The following is a 17174-nucleotide window of genomic DNA, read 5'->3' as shown; positions in this document are numbered from 1 at the left end:
ATTGAGCAGGAAGCCTGCCGTGGGGCTCGATCCCAGGACCCTGGGATCATGACCTGAGCCAAAGGCTGTTGCTTAACCGACTGAGCCACCCAGGCACCCCGACTGTTCTTTTCTTCTTCTTACTTTCCTCATCCAGTCCACTAGCAGGTCCTATAAGCTGTATCTTAAAAAACATCCAGGATTTGAACACTTCTCACCACCTCCCCTGCTACCTTTGAAACAGACTTCTAAGTGGTCTTCCCTTGGTCTAATCTGAACAGTGACCGGAGTAATCCTGTTAAGCGTATATCAAATCATGCCACTCCTCTGCTGAAAACTGTCCTCTGGGTTCCACCCATGTTAAAAATTAAAGTCCTTACAGTGGTCTGGGAGACTACAAAGGATATTCAGCAACACCCTTTCCAGGCTGCTCTGACCTCATCTTTGACCACTTTCCCCTTGTGCTCTGGACACATTGGTCTCCTTGCAGTTGCTCCAGCATGCCAAGCCTTGGACTTCTGTAGTTGTATTCTCTGCCTGGAACACTTCTTCCGGTTACCAGTATGGCTCCTCTCTTAACCTCCTTTAGGTTTCTGTTCTGTCATCTGGTTTGTGAAGCATTCCTTGGCCAACCTATTTAAAGTAAAAGCCATCTCCTGCCCTCTGCCTTCGCTCTTCCCTTTCCCTACTTTATTTTTCTCCACAGAACTTATTACTGTTTGATGTACTCTTCATTCATTCATTATTGATATATTTATTGAGGAATGCCTACTATGTGCCAGGCACTATTCTAGAGACTCTACTGTAGTTTATTATTGTTCACCTGCTACTCGCGTGTAAATTTCATGATAGCTTGAACTTTGTTTTGATTGTTGCTATATCCCATCTCCTAGAATAGTTCGTGCCTAGCACATGAGAGTTGAATGAATACGTTTTTCAAATTTTAAACAAAAATGTATTGAGTGTATAGGGGTTGTGTACCAGATAATGAAGAAAAGATCTGTATGAATAACATATTGTTTCTGCCTTCAAATGACTCAGTCTAAAAAATGTTTATTTTGACCTGAATAGTGTTGTGCTCTCTAACAAGATAAAGTGATACATCATTTTGGAATTAGGGAGGTAAGGACTGGTTTGCAAGGGTACGGATCTCTTCAGAGATGAAGTCCTCCTTTGTCAGGCTTATTGATAATTTGAACTGTTCCTGGGAGGGCAGGATTGCTGATAGCTCACTGCGTTACTGGCTTTTCGAGTTACAGTTTCTTTTTGGTCTTGTCTTATTAGAACAGGAGTTTCTTTAAAATCCTGTTAACAGTCTTGGTTCATTTAGATATCTTCTAGGAACCCTTTATCATAGCCACTTCTTCTCAGGATAAGTGAAGGAGTTTACTGTCTTTACCTTTCTCCATATCTGAAAATTCTTTTCCAGAAACCCTGGTCACCCATATCCTAGCTATTTGGTCTTAAACCTCTCAAAACCTCAGTTTCTGCACTTGTCAAATGGAGATATCTTCTTGTGAGGATTAAATGACTAAAATAAAGACATTTTGAAAATGGGGGAGTGGAAAGGGGAAAGAGAGGACAATTTCTTTTCTTTTTGCGGGGGGCAGAGGGAGAAGGAGACAGAGAGAATCTTAAGCAGACTCCACACCCAGCATGGAGCCCGACATGAGGCTTGATCTCACGATCCTGAAATTATGACCTGAGCCAAAGTCAAGAGTTGGATGCTTAACCGACTGAGCCACCCAGGCGCCCCGAGGACAATTTCTTTTTTTAAGTGAATAGTGTATATTTCTATTTTGAAAAAAAAATTTTTTTTAAAGATTTATTTATTTTAGAGAGAAACAGCAGGATTGAGAGTGTACACAGGGGAGAAGGGAAGGGCAGAGAGAAGATCTCAAGCGGACTCCCTACTGAGTTATGGGGCCCAATCAAGTATGAGGCCCAATCAAGCGTGGGGCTTGATCCCGCACCCCTGAGATAAGGACCTGAGCTGAAATCAAGAGTTGGATGCTCAACTGACTGAGCCACCCAGGCGCCCCTTGAAAAAATTTTTTAACATGGCTATGTTTCTTTTCTAGCGAGAGTAATGAAGATTTTATTTTTAAAAACAAAGATGTTCCTATATTGTTTTTTAATAGAGTAGGGTTATTTTGTTTGTTTTTTTTGTTTTGTGCAAAAAGTTGATTTTATTAAAGCGTGGGGACAGGACCCATGGACAGATAGAGCTGCTTTAGACTAGGAGGTTTTTAGAAAATACTTTCTTGTCTTTCTACCCAGATGCTTCTGTATTATGAGGGCAGTGAAATACTAGAACCCCACCTCAGGCTGCCCATTGAGCTGGTATGTAGATATAGGCAAACAACCATTTCCTTTAAGTGAAGTTGGAACTCAGGAAGTAGTATTTGAAGAGGCTCAAAGGGATTGGTGATAATAATAACAGCAATTATAGTAATGGCTAACTGATGAACCAGGTACTTTATGTAGATTGTGTTATTTTAATAGCATAGCTGTCACACGAAGGCTGGTGCCGTGAGAGATAGAGCAGTATAGGAGTAAGAAGCATAGACTCTGGGGTCAGGCTTCCTGCCCTGACTTCTCAGCTTTGTAAGTAACGAGCTGTATGGCTTTGAATTAGAAAACTGTCTCTTTTTCCTTACTTATAAAATGAGGGTAGTAGTACCTGCCTCATAAGGTTGTGATGGTTAAATGATATAAGCCATGTAAAGCGCTTAGCATAGTGCTTGGCACATAGAAAGTGCTCACTAAATGTCACTGTTACAATAATTAAAGCAGATGGAGAGGCAGAGGCTTAGAGGTAAGGTATGCCTAAATGATATAGCCAATAAATGATAGAACAGTAAGTTGCTCCTGGGAAGTCAAACTCCAGGGCTCTTGTTCCTTCTTTCCTCCTTTCCTTTTTTTTTTTTTTTTAAATAGGCTCCACACCCAACATGGGACTAGAACTCACTACCCTGACATCAAGAGTTTCATGCTCTACCAACTGAGCCAGCCAGGCACTCTGTCCAGTGCTCTTGTTTTCTTACCATTATACCGTACCACCATCATGGATTGAAGAGAAAAGATTGGACATGAACTGCATTTTTCGAACTTGAGGTGAGCATAGATCTGAAGGTCACACCTGGGTTCAGACCTACATAAACTTTATTTGTGATCTTAAGCATCTTATCACCATGGCATGTACTGGTTATTCTCTGAGTGATTCTTCCCTAGATCCAAAGAAATGAAAGAGCGATGGGTCATTTATGGTCTTCTGCTGAGGGGTTGAGTGTTCCCTGGCTGAGGCCAGGAAATGGAGCTGAATCTTACTGCTTTTGGGCCTAAGTAAGAGCTTCTCCTGTCTCTTTTGTTACTACGATTGTGTTTCCATTACAACTGGTAATGATGGGAAGCAGAGCAGTGTATATACATTGAGCACTTTATGTGCCATGCATTTGACATGGGTTATCTGATCTATTCCTTAATGTAACCCTATAAGGTGGTCACTCTTATCCCCATTTTGTAGAAACAAAGAGGTTAGGAAACATGCTTTAAACTCACATAGTCAGTGCTGGGATTTGAATATGCGATCTGGCTCTAGAGTCCACATTTTTAGCCTCTACGCTCTACCGTTTCTGTTCTTTTCTTATCTGTCTAAAGTACATAGTATGGGGCAGTTGGCTTTGTAGGGCCAGTCCTATTTTTCCCATCTGAAAAATGGGAAGCTTTCGACTACTGGGCTAGAAATAAGGAGGCCTGTGATCTTAACCTTGTCATCAACTTGCCGCATCCAGGACTTCACTTTTCTCAGCCTCATTGTCCTCATTCATTAAACAAAAGGGTCGCTCTAGGTGGTCTCTGAGATCCCTTCTAACTCTGATGTTCTGATTGATCATTTGAAGTGAGGAGAATAATACTTGCTCAGCTCCTTGATTTTGGAGTGGTAGTATTTGTGAGGTTTTAGGGATCCTGCTTTGTGCAAGGGAGAATGCCAGATTTCAGGACAGAATACTGCCTTCCTGAAGAAGGTAAGTCTGGGCTCTTTTTTTGAGGCTTGTTGCCTAGGGAACCTAGCCTCTGGCCAGCAACAGTCAGGAATGCTTTGATTGAGAGCTGGGTACAGATAACTAAAACAAGCAGCACATTTAGGTTTCACTTTCCACCCTCCCCTGCCCGCCCCTCCCCCCTCCAGCTACCTTTCCTTTACAAGCTCCTAGTTTTATACACTTTCTGTATGTTACTACTTTGTTAAGAAGTTTGCTACCTAATCTTCATAGTAATCTTATGAGATAAGTACTGTTCTAAATTTACAGATAATGAAAGTGAGGCTGGGCGCCTGGGTGGCTCAGTCGTTGAGCGTCTGCCTTCGGCTCAGGGCGTGATCCCGGCGTTCTGGGATCGAGCCCCACATCAGGCTCCTCTGCTGGGAGCCTGCTTCTTCCTCTCCCACTCCCTCCTGCTTGTGTTCCCTCTCTCGCTGGCTGTCTCTCTCTCTGTCAAACCAAAAAAAAAAAAAAAAAAAAAAGTGAGGCAAATAGAGTTAAAGAATTTGTCTATAGTTACTCAAGTGGAAAGTGGTATCCAGCCCCCTGTGTTGTACTGCCTGGTTGGAATTAAAAAAAAAAAAAAAAAAAAAAAAAGCAGAGGGAGGACTCTATTAGTGATGTTTGTTTTTTGTTTTATTTAGAATGATAGACTCTTGGAGTTGGAAAGGGCCTTTGAGGTAACAGTCAATCTCCTTGTCTCCTGTCTGCCATTCAGTTACAGGAATGCATTCCATTATCCCCCTGACACATGATCACCCAAGTTCTTTTTGAATGCTTCCATTGCTGGGGAGCTCATCACTTCTTGAGGAATCCCATTATATGTTGAATAGCTCTCTTTGGTAAGTTATTATTTCTTGTTTTGAATTGAAATCTAATTAAGATGACTTCTCATCAGTTTTAGGCCTATTCCCTGGAACCATACAGGGTAAATATAATCCATCTTTCACATGCCAGTCTTGTGAATGTTTGAATACACTCTTCCTATTTATAAGGCATTTTGCAGTTTTCTCATAGCATCTAAACTTGCTTTCAGTTTGGATTGGTCTGCACAAAAGCAATCTCTGTTTTTTACCGCTCTGCAAGTACAGCCTTGCAACAACAATCTATGCTTCACTTCTTATGGTTAGGCACAAAATATGGGCCCTTTCCACATCTGTGGAGAATGAATGGATAGTGAGCTCAGTCTCTACAATTGTATATGAGTCTGGAGGGTTTGCAGTCTCGTACTCTTGTAATCTCTAGAACATTAGACTGTCAGAGCTACATGCTGTCAGAGCTCACAAAATGGCTGGAAGTTTATCCGGGCATTTGACAAAACTGCATTTACTTCTTCAGGCCACTAGGTGATGAACAACTCACAAACCCAGACTTCCAGGGATGGTTGTGTACAGGACAGTTTCTGTTTATACTTGGAAAGGGCATCAGAAGTCATCTCGTACAACCTCATTAAAAGGTCTTTTTTGGGGGAGGGAAAACATGCCTTGTGTACACTTTATCTTTCCCAGCTTTGCTCCAGTTTTAAATATTAATTTGAATAGGATGTTTCTTTCTCTGAGTGATTTTCTTAGAAAAGGGGCATGGATGGTACTTTCAGGGTCCTTATATGTCCAATTGTGTGCGTGTAGATACATGTGTGTGTGTGTGTGTGTATATAGTAAGAGTTTATTTTTTATTTTTTCTTAAGATGTTATTTATCCATTTTAAGTGGGGGGAGGGAATGCGTGTCCACACAAGTGAGAGGAAGGAGAGGGACAAGCAGAGCTCAGAGCCCTAAGTGGGGCTCAGTCTCACGGTCCCGAGATCATGACCCCAGCTGAAATCAAGAGTTGGACGCTTAACCAACTGAGCCACCCAGGTGCCCCACGAGTTTATTCTCAGGTAATCTCTGCACCCAATGTGGGGCTCAGACTTACAACCCTGACATCAAGAGTCGCATGTTCTGCCAACTGAGCCAGCCAGGTACTCCTGAATTTTACCATAATGTAGGAATGATGTCTTGGCTGGGTTTAGGATTCTCAAATAGTAGTTCTAGTCACTACAAAGTCTATATGCAGCTTTCTATTGTCTTCAGTTTCTAGTGATACAGATGGGAAGTCCAGTGTCAATAGGATTCTTTTTCCTTTGTAAGTAATTACCTGTTCTTTCTCTTTGGAAGTTTGTAAATTTTTTCTTCCTGCTTAGCATTTCATCTTGATATGCTTTAGGTGTGTGTCTTTTTTTTTTTTTAAGACTTTATCTATGAGAAGCAGGCTCCCTGCTGAGCAAGGAGCCTGATGCAGGGCTCCATCCCAAGACCCTGGGATCATGACCTGAGCTGAAAACAGACGCTTAACGACTGAGCTACCCAGATGTCCCTAGGTGTGTCTTTTTAAAATAACTCTCCTTGCCACTTGCTGAACTGTTTAGACTTGAAAGTTTGTCTTTTCATAGTTCAAGGAAGTTTTATTGCTTTCCTTCCATCTGTTTCCAACCTCCTTACTTTACAGATGAAGAAACCAAGTCCAGAAAGGGTAAGTGCCTTGCTCAAGGTCTCTCAGCTAGTTAATAGTGAACCTCAAGCAAATAAGTTGATTTCTTTGATGAATTAGACTTTCATTGTATTGACTATTGCTCTGTTGAGAGGGCCATCATGAAAAACGTGGAAATTTTTTAGTGAGACAGGAATTTTGCTGAGGGTTCATGGGGAGATGAAGAAGGAGGAAGAGATGATAAAGTTCATTACAATTAAAATGTGGCCCATTTGGGGTGCCTGGGTGGCTCAGTCACTTGGGTGTGTGACTCTTGGTTTTTGCTTGGGTCGTGATCTCAGGGTCATGGGATCAAGCCCCACTTTACAGAGTCTGCTTGGGATTTTCTCCCTGTCTTTCTTCCTCCTCCTCTGCCCCTCCCTCCCCCTAGGATAAATAGATAGATAAAATCTTTAAAAAAAGATGTGGTCCATTTGAAGGACTATAAAATTCACAAGGTATCCCAGTTACTAGAGTTACCCCAGAGCTCTAAAACATAATAAAGCCAGGAAGTTGATTGAACACTTGGAGAATTAGATATCTAATTGTCAGGAGTTGGATAAGCATGGTCATGCCCTGTTGTAAATATTGGAAAACGTGTAAGTATCTGAAGGCTTGGAGACAGACATCATAAACTGTCTTATCAGTGGTCTGGTTTCTGTTTTGAGTTCCAGCCTGGGACCCTTTTCTGCTGGGAACCACCTGTTCTGGCTCTGTTGATCTTTGGATTTCCCCAGCTCTCAGTCCCTTTCAGTTTTGAAATGAAACCTACCCCAGAGGGTGAGGTCAGGTACCGAGAGGACTTTGACAGCTCACACCAGGTTGTTTTTTTCTAGAGTCTGGTATGTGACTGTGTGAAGTGTAAGGCTCAGCAGGCTGTGATATAGACTAATTGATGGTGAATCAGCTGTTGGGTAAGGCCCAGGTAGTGCTATTTCTTTGGGTAACCAGGAAAACATGTAGACCAAATATGTTGTCTTTCATCCTTGGACAGTCGAAAGTTAAGAGTACAGTCATCAGAGATCTGCCATGATCTTGCTGCCTTTGGTTTACTGAAGAAGGAAACACATTGTTTCAGTGTCCTTTCTCCTCCTTTTTAGAACCTCCTTTCTTTTCAGGAAGGAGCCAAGTCCTTGGCTTCTTTCTGTTGCTCCAAAACGTTTATACTGTGCCTCCTGGAATTGCTGCTTTGAGTGAAGTGACTCCTCTAGATAACCCTAGACACACATACCCCCATTACGTGCCCCCAACCCCTTCACAGAATTTGGCTTCCCCTCTCCCGTGTTGTGAAACTGGTTTCCACTATACTACAGCACTTCACTTGGAATCTTTATAAGCAGTACTGGCTCTCTAACTCACCCCATACCACTTCCCCCTGATTTTGTCTGATTGTCCCTCAGCCACATCCCTCAGTACTGCAAAGCTACTTGTAGACCTTCAAATACCTTTTCTCCATTGAGACTTTTACTGGCCAGCAAGGCCACCTGGTCCCTGTCCTTGAGGTTGGCATGGTGTTTTTTTTTTTTTTTTTTAAGATTTTATTTTTAAGTAATCTCTGAACTCAATATGGGGCTCAAACTCACAACCCTGAGATCAAGAGTCATATGCTCTACTGACTGAGCCAGTCAGGTGACCCTCATTCTCCCATGTTTGTTTAAGACTTTGGTGTCTGACCTCTCCTCCTGGGACTCTGACCCAGGCTAGGATTGGTGGTCAGGCTTGGCCTGGGTCTAGTGATTCAGGGTAGACATGGAATTAGGCAGCTTCGTGTTAATAGATGGGAAGCCTTAAGATCTGAACACCAAGGCCACTGGGGGTGGAAGAGACAGAAAATTTAGCATCTGAAGCAAAAGATATCCTTTGTAGGCTCCCTCTTTTCTCCCATTTGTAGGCTCCCATTTAAAAAAAAATTAGATTTTTTAGAACAGTTTTAGGTTCACAGCGAAACTGAGGGGACAAAGATTCCTGTTATTATTATATTAAGTAAGCTCTGTGCCCAAGGTGGGGGCTCAAACTCACGACCCTGAGGTCAAGAATCACATGCTCTACGAACTGAGCCAGCCAGGTGCCCTGAGATTCCCATTATTTTTTGGAAAACTGATCTTTAATGTTATAGGGAATGTAGTAATATAATCTAAAAAAAATTAAAATCTGTAGATATTTTGAATTCTCCTGCTCTCCCCACACCCATTTCCGTTAGTTTTGTATTCCTCAGAGGTGGCAACCTGTTAGTGTTTGGCATTTGTACATACCAGACTTTTTTCTGTGTGTTTACATACGTATGTATGAACCCAGAAAAGTGTTACTTTTGTGTCTTATTTATTTATACAAACAGGGTCACATTTTATGGATCATTTTGGTATTTCTTTGATTCAGTAAGGTGCCTTAACAATATTTCATATTGGTACATAAAGATATTTCTCATTGATTTCAGCTACTGTATAATATTTTATAGTGTAGATTTGCTGTATTTAGTTATTTTCCTATTGAGAGCTATTAAGGTATTTCCTTTTTTTTTTTTTTAAATAAAGGATTCTTGTTGTGTTTAAGTGTCAGCATTCTATTCCTAGGCCTTTTTTTTTCTTTTCTCATACTCTTCCTAGGTGATCTCAACCTTTCTGACAGCTCCACTTAACCATCTACGTATGGATGATGCTCACATCTTTCTCCAGACCACAGTGTCCAGCTGCTCATGTGACCAGCATCACGGGGATGTTTTACATACTCGCCACCATGCAGCCTACCGCTCTTCCCTACTTGCTCCTCATCCAGTGTCCTGCCACATGGTAACCGACACGCAGTTATTAGCCCAAAGGCTTGTAGTCATTGTCCGACTTCGCTTCCTCTCCCACAGCCAGCAACCAGCCTGTCACTGGAACTTTTCTTCCCTAGTGTTTCTTGGATCCAGTTGCTTTCTTTCCTTCTTCAATGCCACTACCCTGTATCTTAGTTTTATGACTTATAAAATAGAGTACTTGTGAGTATTAAATAAATGAATTACACGTAAAATGCTTAAAAAAATAGATCGGCCCCCAGTAAGTGTACATGAGCGGTGGTGGTCCTTGTCATCATCATCATCGTCATCCTTGTTGTTGGGTTCTTCTCACCTTAGTGTATATAATACATTTTCATCTCTACCTCCAGTCTTGATTTTATCCTTCCCCACCTTCATTCTACTCTGCACATTGCAGCCAGAGTGATCTTTATAATATAGATGAATGATCATGGTCTAACTTTCCTGCTTAAAAAACTTCAATGATCTTGCCATTGGACTTCTACATGAATTGTCACCCCCACCTAGAATGCTTTTTCCCTTGATCTTTGAATGATTGTTTTTTGAGGGTTTGTTGTTGTTTTGTTTTGTTTTAAGATATATGTTTTTATTTTTGTTTTTTATTTTTCCTAAAGATAGTATTTATTTGACAGAGAGAACACACAAGCAGGGGTAGCAGCAGCGGGAGAGGGAGAAGCAGCCTCCCCACTTAGCAGTGAGCCCGAAGTAGCTCCATCCCAGGACCTGGGATCATGACCTGAGCCAAAGGTAGATGCTTAACTGACTGAGCCACCCTGGTGCCCTGAGAGATCTGTTTTTAAATGTCCTCTCCTCAGAGAGACCTTCCCCTGACCACCTAATTATTCTAAAGTAGCCACCCATATCCTTTCTATCATATCACCTATTTTAATTCTTTCCATAGTACTTATTAATATGTGATATTTTTCTAGTTTATTCATGTATTTGTTTATATAGTCTCCTCCAATTAATTTTTATTTATTTATTTTTTTGAGTAGGCTGCACACCCAGCCTCAAATCAAGAGTCACATGCTTTATGGGGTGCCTGGGTGGCTCAGTCATTAAGTGTCTACCTTCGGCTCAGGGCGTGATCCCAGGATCCTGGGATCGAGCCCTGCAGCAGGCTCCCTGCTCTGCTGGGAGCTCTGGAAGCCTACTTCTTCCTCTCCCACTCCCCCTGCTTGTGTTCCTTCTCTCGCAGGCTGTCTCTCTCTCTGTCAAATAAATAAATAAAATCTTTAAAAAAAAAAAAAAAGTCGCATGCTTTACTGACTGAGCCAACCAGGCACCTCTGGTCTCCTCTAAGTAGAATTAAATTCTCTGAGAACAGGGATGTTGTCTGTTTTATTCACTGTTTTATTTCTACTATGTATAACAATGTCTGGTACATTGTAGATACTCAATGAATACTTGTTAAGTGAATTATAAATCAGTTTCATATGTCTTATGAGGCCCTTTTTGGTCTTTGTAGCATCTTCTGGTTCAGGACACCTTCTGCTTTGGCCTCTCCATCCCCCAGCTCATCCCATCTCTTCAGATGTGTTTTCTTGCTGCAAGACCTTTGCATATGCTGTTCCCTCTACTTAGAACACTTTTCCTCAAGTACCCAGCCACTGCCTAGGTATCTCCTATTCAGCCTTCAAGTTTCAGCTTAGGTGTAACCTCACTTGACTGCCCTTCTTAGTCTTACAGCTCTACATGCATTACCTTTGATTATACATACTGTAATTATCTGTCTCCCTCACTAGATGGTAAGTTTTGTTGGGCAAAGGCCTATGTCTTGCTCACCATTTATTCTTAGTTGTAACTGCTGTGAGCTGGAAGCATCTCTTGAGGTGGGGTGCTGGGTAGGACTACCCAGAGTACCAGCTGAGGGCTAAGAAGGTGCGCTTTTGAATGTCAGGGTAAGATCTAGTCATTTGGCCCTGGCTCATTGTCATTCTCCTTTTTCCATCTTTGGTGATTCCAGTGTTTGCCTGGATGAACTATCTAACATGCTTGAAATGAATCATCGAATACACTTGTCTCTCCCTGAGACATATTCATAAAAATCAGTGTACCTGGCAGAGGACTTGCCCATGAATGGGGCATGAGTGCTGAGGATAAAAGTTGGAGATCTGGGTAGGCAGGTTATTTACTCTGAGTGGCTGATGGCAGAATAACTGAGAGTGGAGTGGAATTCTAAGCAAGGAAGGAAGCAAAAGGCCTTAGGGATAAGGTGAGGCAAAGATGAAACAGGAAGCTGAATCATTAAGTCAGAAACCTAGAGAATCTGGATAATGGGTGGAGCGTAAGAAAGGATAGGGCAAGCAGCTCACGATTAGGGCCATAAATAATCTTGGGGATTACTTAAATCATCTTTTGGCATTCTTACCTCTTTAGTGTGGAGCCAGCTTTTGGATTAGAAGAAGGATCAGGTAGTTGACATATAAAGGTTTGAGCTAGATTGCATATTACTTTGTATTTTATGTGTTAATTATCTGAAAGTCAAATCCTCAGAAATCCTACTGTACCTTTCCTCACACTTCAAATTCTGCTCCCTTTTAAACATACCAGGTTTAACTAGCTAATTTTTGAAAAAGTTTCCTGTATAGAAGCCTATAGCAATCCTGGTGCTCCTCTTAGGTAGGCTGAGGATATTCCCTTCAGGTAGGGTGAGCACTCCCTCGGGCTGTACCTCCTCCCACCAAACCATGCGTAGGAGCTGGCCTCAGCAGCCCAGGGAATTCAGGACTCTGCCTAGCCTCACTCAGTCTGTGGATTTCTGTCTGAATTTTGGGGAGGGACATAGTGTAAAATATAGGGTGGGATTCTATCAGCGAGGCATAGTAGGAGTAGTGGAAGACTGGCTGGATGTGGATAGATGTAGGATCTGAAGGTGTATGGGCAGTGGGCTTCAAAGTTTCTGACCTGGAATGGTCCTTGAATTTATGGCAGCGTTAGGGTGCTTTAATGTGCCAAGTAGAGAATCTTGGTAAGTGGTGCCTGTCATTAGCCCTTAGAGGTGTTCTGTATATTTTTCTGTGTGGCCTGGAGGTCTTCTATAGACTGGTAATTGGCATCATGGTGGGTGCTTGGTGAGGGGAAATCATGGGGATAGGAACAGTACTTACTGAAGAGAGGTATATTCTCTTTTGAAGGTTGGATAGACTGATTGTGTGCACGTCTTGGGCAGTCTAAGCCCAGTCACGTTGCCTCCATGAAGCAAGGCATCTGCACTCTCCTCCTAGGGCTCTGCTGGGAAACCAGCCTAAGAGAGCCAGATATGGCCGTAGTTAGTGATTCCCTCAAGAATGCTCCCTGTCTTGACTCCTCTTTTCCCTAAGCCTCATGCTCTGATGTCCTGCCTTCTGTTTTCTGCTCTGATGTCCTTGCCTTCTATTTTCTGTTTCAAATTTCATAATACATTCTGACTCCTCTTTCTAGATTACTCCATGTCCAGCTTGATTCTTGGTTCTACATAGTGCCCTAATTTTGACATTGTCAGCCAACTTCAAGTGAGGGCCCTCCTCCATTAGTCCTGTTTGTAGAACTATGATTTTGAAGCTTTAATGCATCAGAAATACCTATGGGGGCAAAAGAGGGGCGTGCTGGATACTTACTTAAAATTCAGATTCCTGGTGATGCCTGACTGGCTCAGTTAGAAGAGCATGTGACTCCTTATCTTGGGGTTGTGAGTTTGAGCCCCACGTTGGGTGTAGACCTTACTTAAAAAAATAAAAAAATAAAGTAAAACGCAAATTCCCGACCTCTGCTCCCTAGCTTTTCTGATTCAGTAGGTATAAGGTGGTAATCAGGAATCTGCATTTTGATTGGCCTCCCAGATGACTCTGACTACAGTCATCATCTACAGACCATATTTGGAGAAACTGGCATAGAGGACTCCGCTGACCTCCCATCCCTAAAGGGAAAGAAAGAGGATTTGAACCCTTTACTTGGATTTAAAGGTCCTAGGAAACTTAGTCTGTCATGGAGTGGGAATAACGGATAACCGTCTCTATGTACCAGCACCTCATCTCGTTGCCACAGTACATGTAGAGCCAGATAAGCTGTGCAGGGCCTTATGACTAACCCGTGGCAGGTCAGTAACTCTGGGATTTACAGGAAGCTTTGACTTTGGACTCAGAAAACAGGCTAGAACGTGGACCCTGAAGGCTACCGGTTGTACTGCAGATTTTCTCTAGGGTGCATCTCTTTTCCTGTGCACACTGACCCTGTCCTAGTGTAGGTGGTCTTTATTTGGTTCCCAAGCTGTCTTCATGCCAGGTTGTGGCCATCCTTTACACAGCTGCCACTATTCTCCTGTAAGACAACCCAACTCTCCTTTTCAAGTCCTCTGTTGCATTCCTGTTACCTATATGATCAAGTCCAACTGTCTTAGATTGGAATAAACAGTCTTACAGAATTTGGCCCAAATTGTGGCCTATAAGATCAAGGAAGATCTGGTCCCTGCCTTTTTCTCAAGTCTTATCCCAAGCCCTTCTCTCATCTCCTGTGACACCCTCACCTGCGTGTAGTTCCTGATCTCCTCTTCTACTCTCTGGTTTCAGAGCCTTTGTAGTGCTATAGCCTCTGCCTAAAACTCGTGTCTTTACCCTGCTCTTCACCTTATTAATGATCCCTTACTTTTAAGTGTCAGTTAAACATTATCTCCTCTTAGAAGTCTTTTCTGCCCGTTCTGTACAAAGCAACTCCATGTTACTTCTTATCTTCGTACCTCATTTGCTTTAGACCACTTACTGCTTCTTAGTAGTTTGTCTTTCTCTCCTATTAGATTATAAGTTCCACGAAGGTAGGGGCCTTCTTGCTCATGGTTGTATCTTTAGTGCGTAGAGTCACTCAGGAAGTATTTTTTGACTATAAATTATTTTTCACCTTCTCATCAGTAGCTGTGTGGGTACTTTGTGGCCTTGCACAACTCTCACCCTTTGCATGTGTTGTGGCCTCTGCTGGAAGCACCCTTTCTCTCATCAGCTGGTCAGATTTTTTTCTTGTCCTTGTCCACTTCTCTAAGCAAGTCTTTGACTTCCCCAGGCAGTGCTGGTTCAATAGAGACAGCACTTTGGTTCTCTTGAACGGACTTCTTTCCCTGTGTAGTGATTTCAGCTATATGAGAGATAGGTGGTATTGCCCTTGGTTTATAGATGATAAGCCAGAAGCTCTGAGAGGTGGTTTAACTTGGAAATGGCAGAACTGAGATTCCAATCCCAATGTGTCTGTAGAGCCCTCACTCATTCTACCTTGCTGTGATCTAAAAGAAACCGAACAGCAGACCCAGGGACACTGAAGTGAAAGAGATGTTTTTTGCTTTTTAATTGGGTAATGAAAGAGAGAGAGTGTGTGTGTGTGTGTGTGTGTGTGTAGTTTATTTGTCTTAACACTTCCTTATAGTTAAACACAGTAAAAGATATACTATTAACAAGCTATTTATAAAGATGATGGCGTAAAGGGTTGACCAGAATATTCAGGGGACAATATGTATTTCATGTGTTTCCTTGATCATCTTTGGTGTGACAATGACACAGTCAACATATACTGTAGTAGAAATAAGTCAAGATGAAACACTATTAAATTCAAACCAAAGCGAGTATCAATGATCATTAATAGTTGCTTGGAGGATATATAAAGAGTTAAATCTGAACATTTTTGTTGAGGGAAAAATATGCAAAAGTGGTGTGCATAGTTTTTAACATATTTTGCTTAAAAATACATCTTACTATATATCATTAAGATACTAGTTGAATAGGGATGCCTGGGTGGCTCAGTCAGTTAAGCGTCTGCCTTCGGCTCGGGTCATGATCTCGGGGTCCTGGAATCGAGTCCCGCATCAGGCTCCCTGCTAAGCAGGGAGTCTGCTTTTCCCTCTGCCTGCTGCTCCCCCTGCTTGTGCTCTCTCTCTCTGTCAAATCTTTCTGGAACTTTGTTAAGATTTTATTTATTTATTTGTCAGGTGCCCCATAAATAAAATTTAAAAAAAAAAGATACTAGTTGAATAAATTGTAGTGAATATTGCCATATTATGTAGCTGTTAAAAAGAGTGAGACGTACAGGCACATACACACTCACACCCTGATAGGGAATGATCTTTAAGATCTGTTATTAAGAGAAAACTAAGGCAAAGTGCAGAAAAGTGTTTGTGGCATACTACTATTGGTGTTTGTGTGAAAAAGGGGGAGGATTCTATTGATTTATTATACCCAGATTACCTCTTGCTTGTTTTGTTTTTGTTTTGTTTTGTTTTGTTTTTAAAGATTTATTTATTTGAGAGAGACAATGTGCATGTGTGTGAGATAGAAAGTGGGGGAGGGGGAGGGGGAGAGGGGAAGGAGAGAATCTCTAGCAGACTCCCCACTGAGCACACAGAGCCCAGTGTGGGGTTCAGTATCATGACTCTGAGATAATGACCTGAACGGAGATCAAGAGTTATGGATGCTTAACTGCTGAGCCACCCAGACACCCCAAGTTTTATAAAATTTTTAAGTACTTTGCTTTACCCTATAAATGTGATCCTGAAAAGTTGAATGTGTGTGTCTGTATGTGTGGGGTGTGTGTGTGTGTGTGCGCGCGTGTGTGTGTGTGTGAACAATGACGGGCTGTGGAGGCATTAAGTTGTATCTCGCTAAACTTCACAGGAAAGAGGAAGAAGGAAGATCCTTTTTGTCTAGTGAATGATCCCTAACTTAATATATTTGAATTTTGTATATGACATTTTTTTTGAAGTGAAACACATCTCTCCTGAGAATGGAACAAAAAAAGGGGAGATTGTGTTTGAAATTGAAGATACCTGTGTATGTCAGGATACCCCACTATTTGTCTATCTCTGTTCTTCCTGTTCATGCACTAGAAATCTTGGAGCTCCCTTTTATAACATGTTTCCTGTGTGTTGATTTTGTTTTTCCAAATGGAGTAAATTCTTAAAGGTGGGAGGCATATCTTATGATTATATCTTACAGTAACAGCATAATAGAAGTTGCTCAGTAACTACATATTCAAGGACGATAAGAGAGAGGTGGAGAGAAGGGAAGAGGCTCCCCTGTCAAAGAGATGATGCTTTTGGATTTTCTCTGACTCATCTTGTTCTCTTTACTAGTAAAGAATTTCTTCCACTTGTATACTAAGTGTGTTGGAGGATTTTGGGTGTGTATGTGTGTGTGTGTGTGTATGTGTTGGAGGGATGTTCCTTGCTGAAAGCCCAGGAAAGAGCAGAAGCTGGAATGGGGCATGAAGGCTGTTGACCTAATGGTGTGTAATGAGACTTCTGTGTTGCAACCCTGAGGAGAATCTCAGATTTCTGACTTATTCCTAATTTCAGTCTTGGGTATTCAACTGTCAGTTGGTCAACTGGACCTGTGTGTGCCCTAGACTTCCTAAATTTAGTAGCATGTGGTATGAATGTTTGATTGAAGTGATTTGTCATTTTTGGTGAGAGTATATGAAAACTCTTAACACTGGGCCTTGTGTATTGTTGGTATCCAAGAGGTGACAGAGAGTATGTGAGAAATATTTTGAAACTGTTAAGTCTTTCCTTAGGTCCCCTGCCTCTGTTCACGTGCCTCCTACTCTCAGGCTAAATAGGGGATAGCAACATGGATTCCACCTTTGGGAAGTTGCCAATTCCTTGTTGGCAGCTTTATGCTCAGGCAAGAGGTGTAATTGGCTTCCACATATTTGGCAGCAAATATATCTGGACCCTGTCCACCAGATTACTCAAAACCTTACCCCAGATTGAAAACGTCACCTTGGGCAACGTTCTTGGTAGGGACCTAGACTTGAGAATCTTACTGGGGAGGCTGTGAGTCTCTAGGGGAGTCATGCAAGGTGGCGAGTGTATAGGATTGGACATGAGTTTAA

The 17174-nt window shown here is 42.0% G+C and overlaps 1 protein-coding gene across 35 annotated transcripts in view; it reads left to right on the top strand.

The window, feature by feature from the left end:
- The window catches only part of ASPRV1 (aspartic peptidase retroviral like 1), a 107206-nt gene that overhangs the window by 9726 nt on the left and 80306 nt on the right, over window positions 1-17174 (top strand). For 12 of the 35 annotated variants that reach the window (XR_008958344.1, XR_008958349.1, XR_008958348.1 and 9 more), the window contains exons 3-4: window positions 2920-3096; window positions 4741-4864. The exons of 5 other annotated variants lie outside the window; for them this stretch is intronic. Coding sequence is in view for 5 of the 30 variants with exons in the window: in XM_057309457.1 (XP_057165440.1) it covers window positions 6374-6383 (10 nt within the window). In the remaining 25 variants the exon portion in view is untranslated. Of the gene's footprint in view, window positions 1-2919; window positions 3097-4740; window positions 4865-6096; window positions 6149-6254; window positions 6384-9135; window positions 9319-17174 lie in introns of all 35 variants that reach the window. 18 more of the 35 variants (XR_006407890.3, XM_048222465.2, XM_057309469.1 and 15 more) reach the window with 8 other exon arrangements.

Source organism: Ursus arctos, unplaced genomic scaffold (genome assembly GCF_023065955.2).
Source record: "Ursus arctos isolate Adak ecotype North America unplaced genomic scaffold, UrsArc2.0 scaffold_8, whole genome shotgun sequence".
Lineage (NCBI taxonomy): Eukaryota > Metazoa > Chordata > Mammalia > Carnivora > Ursidae > Ursus > Ursus arctos.
This window is presented reverse-complemented; position numbering and strand designations above follow the sequence as displayed.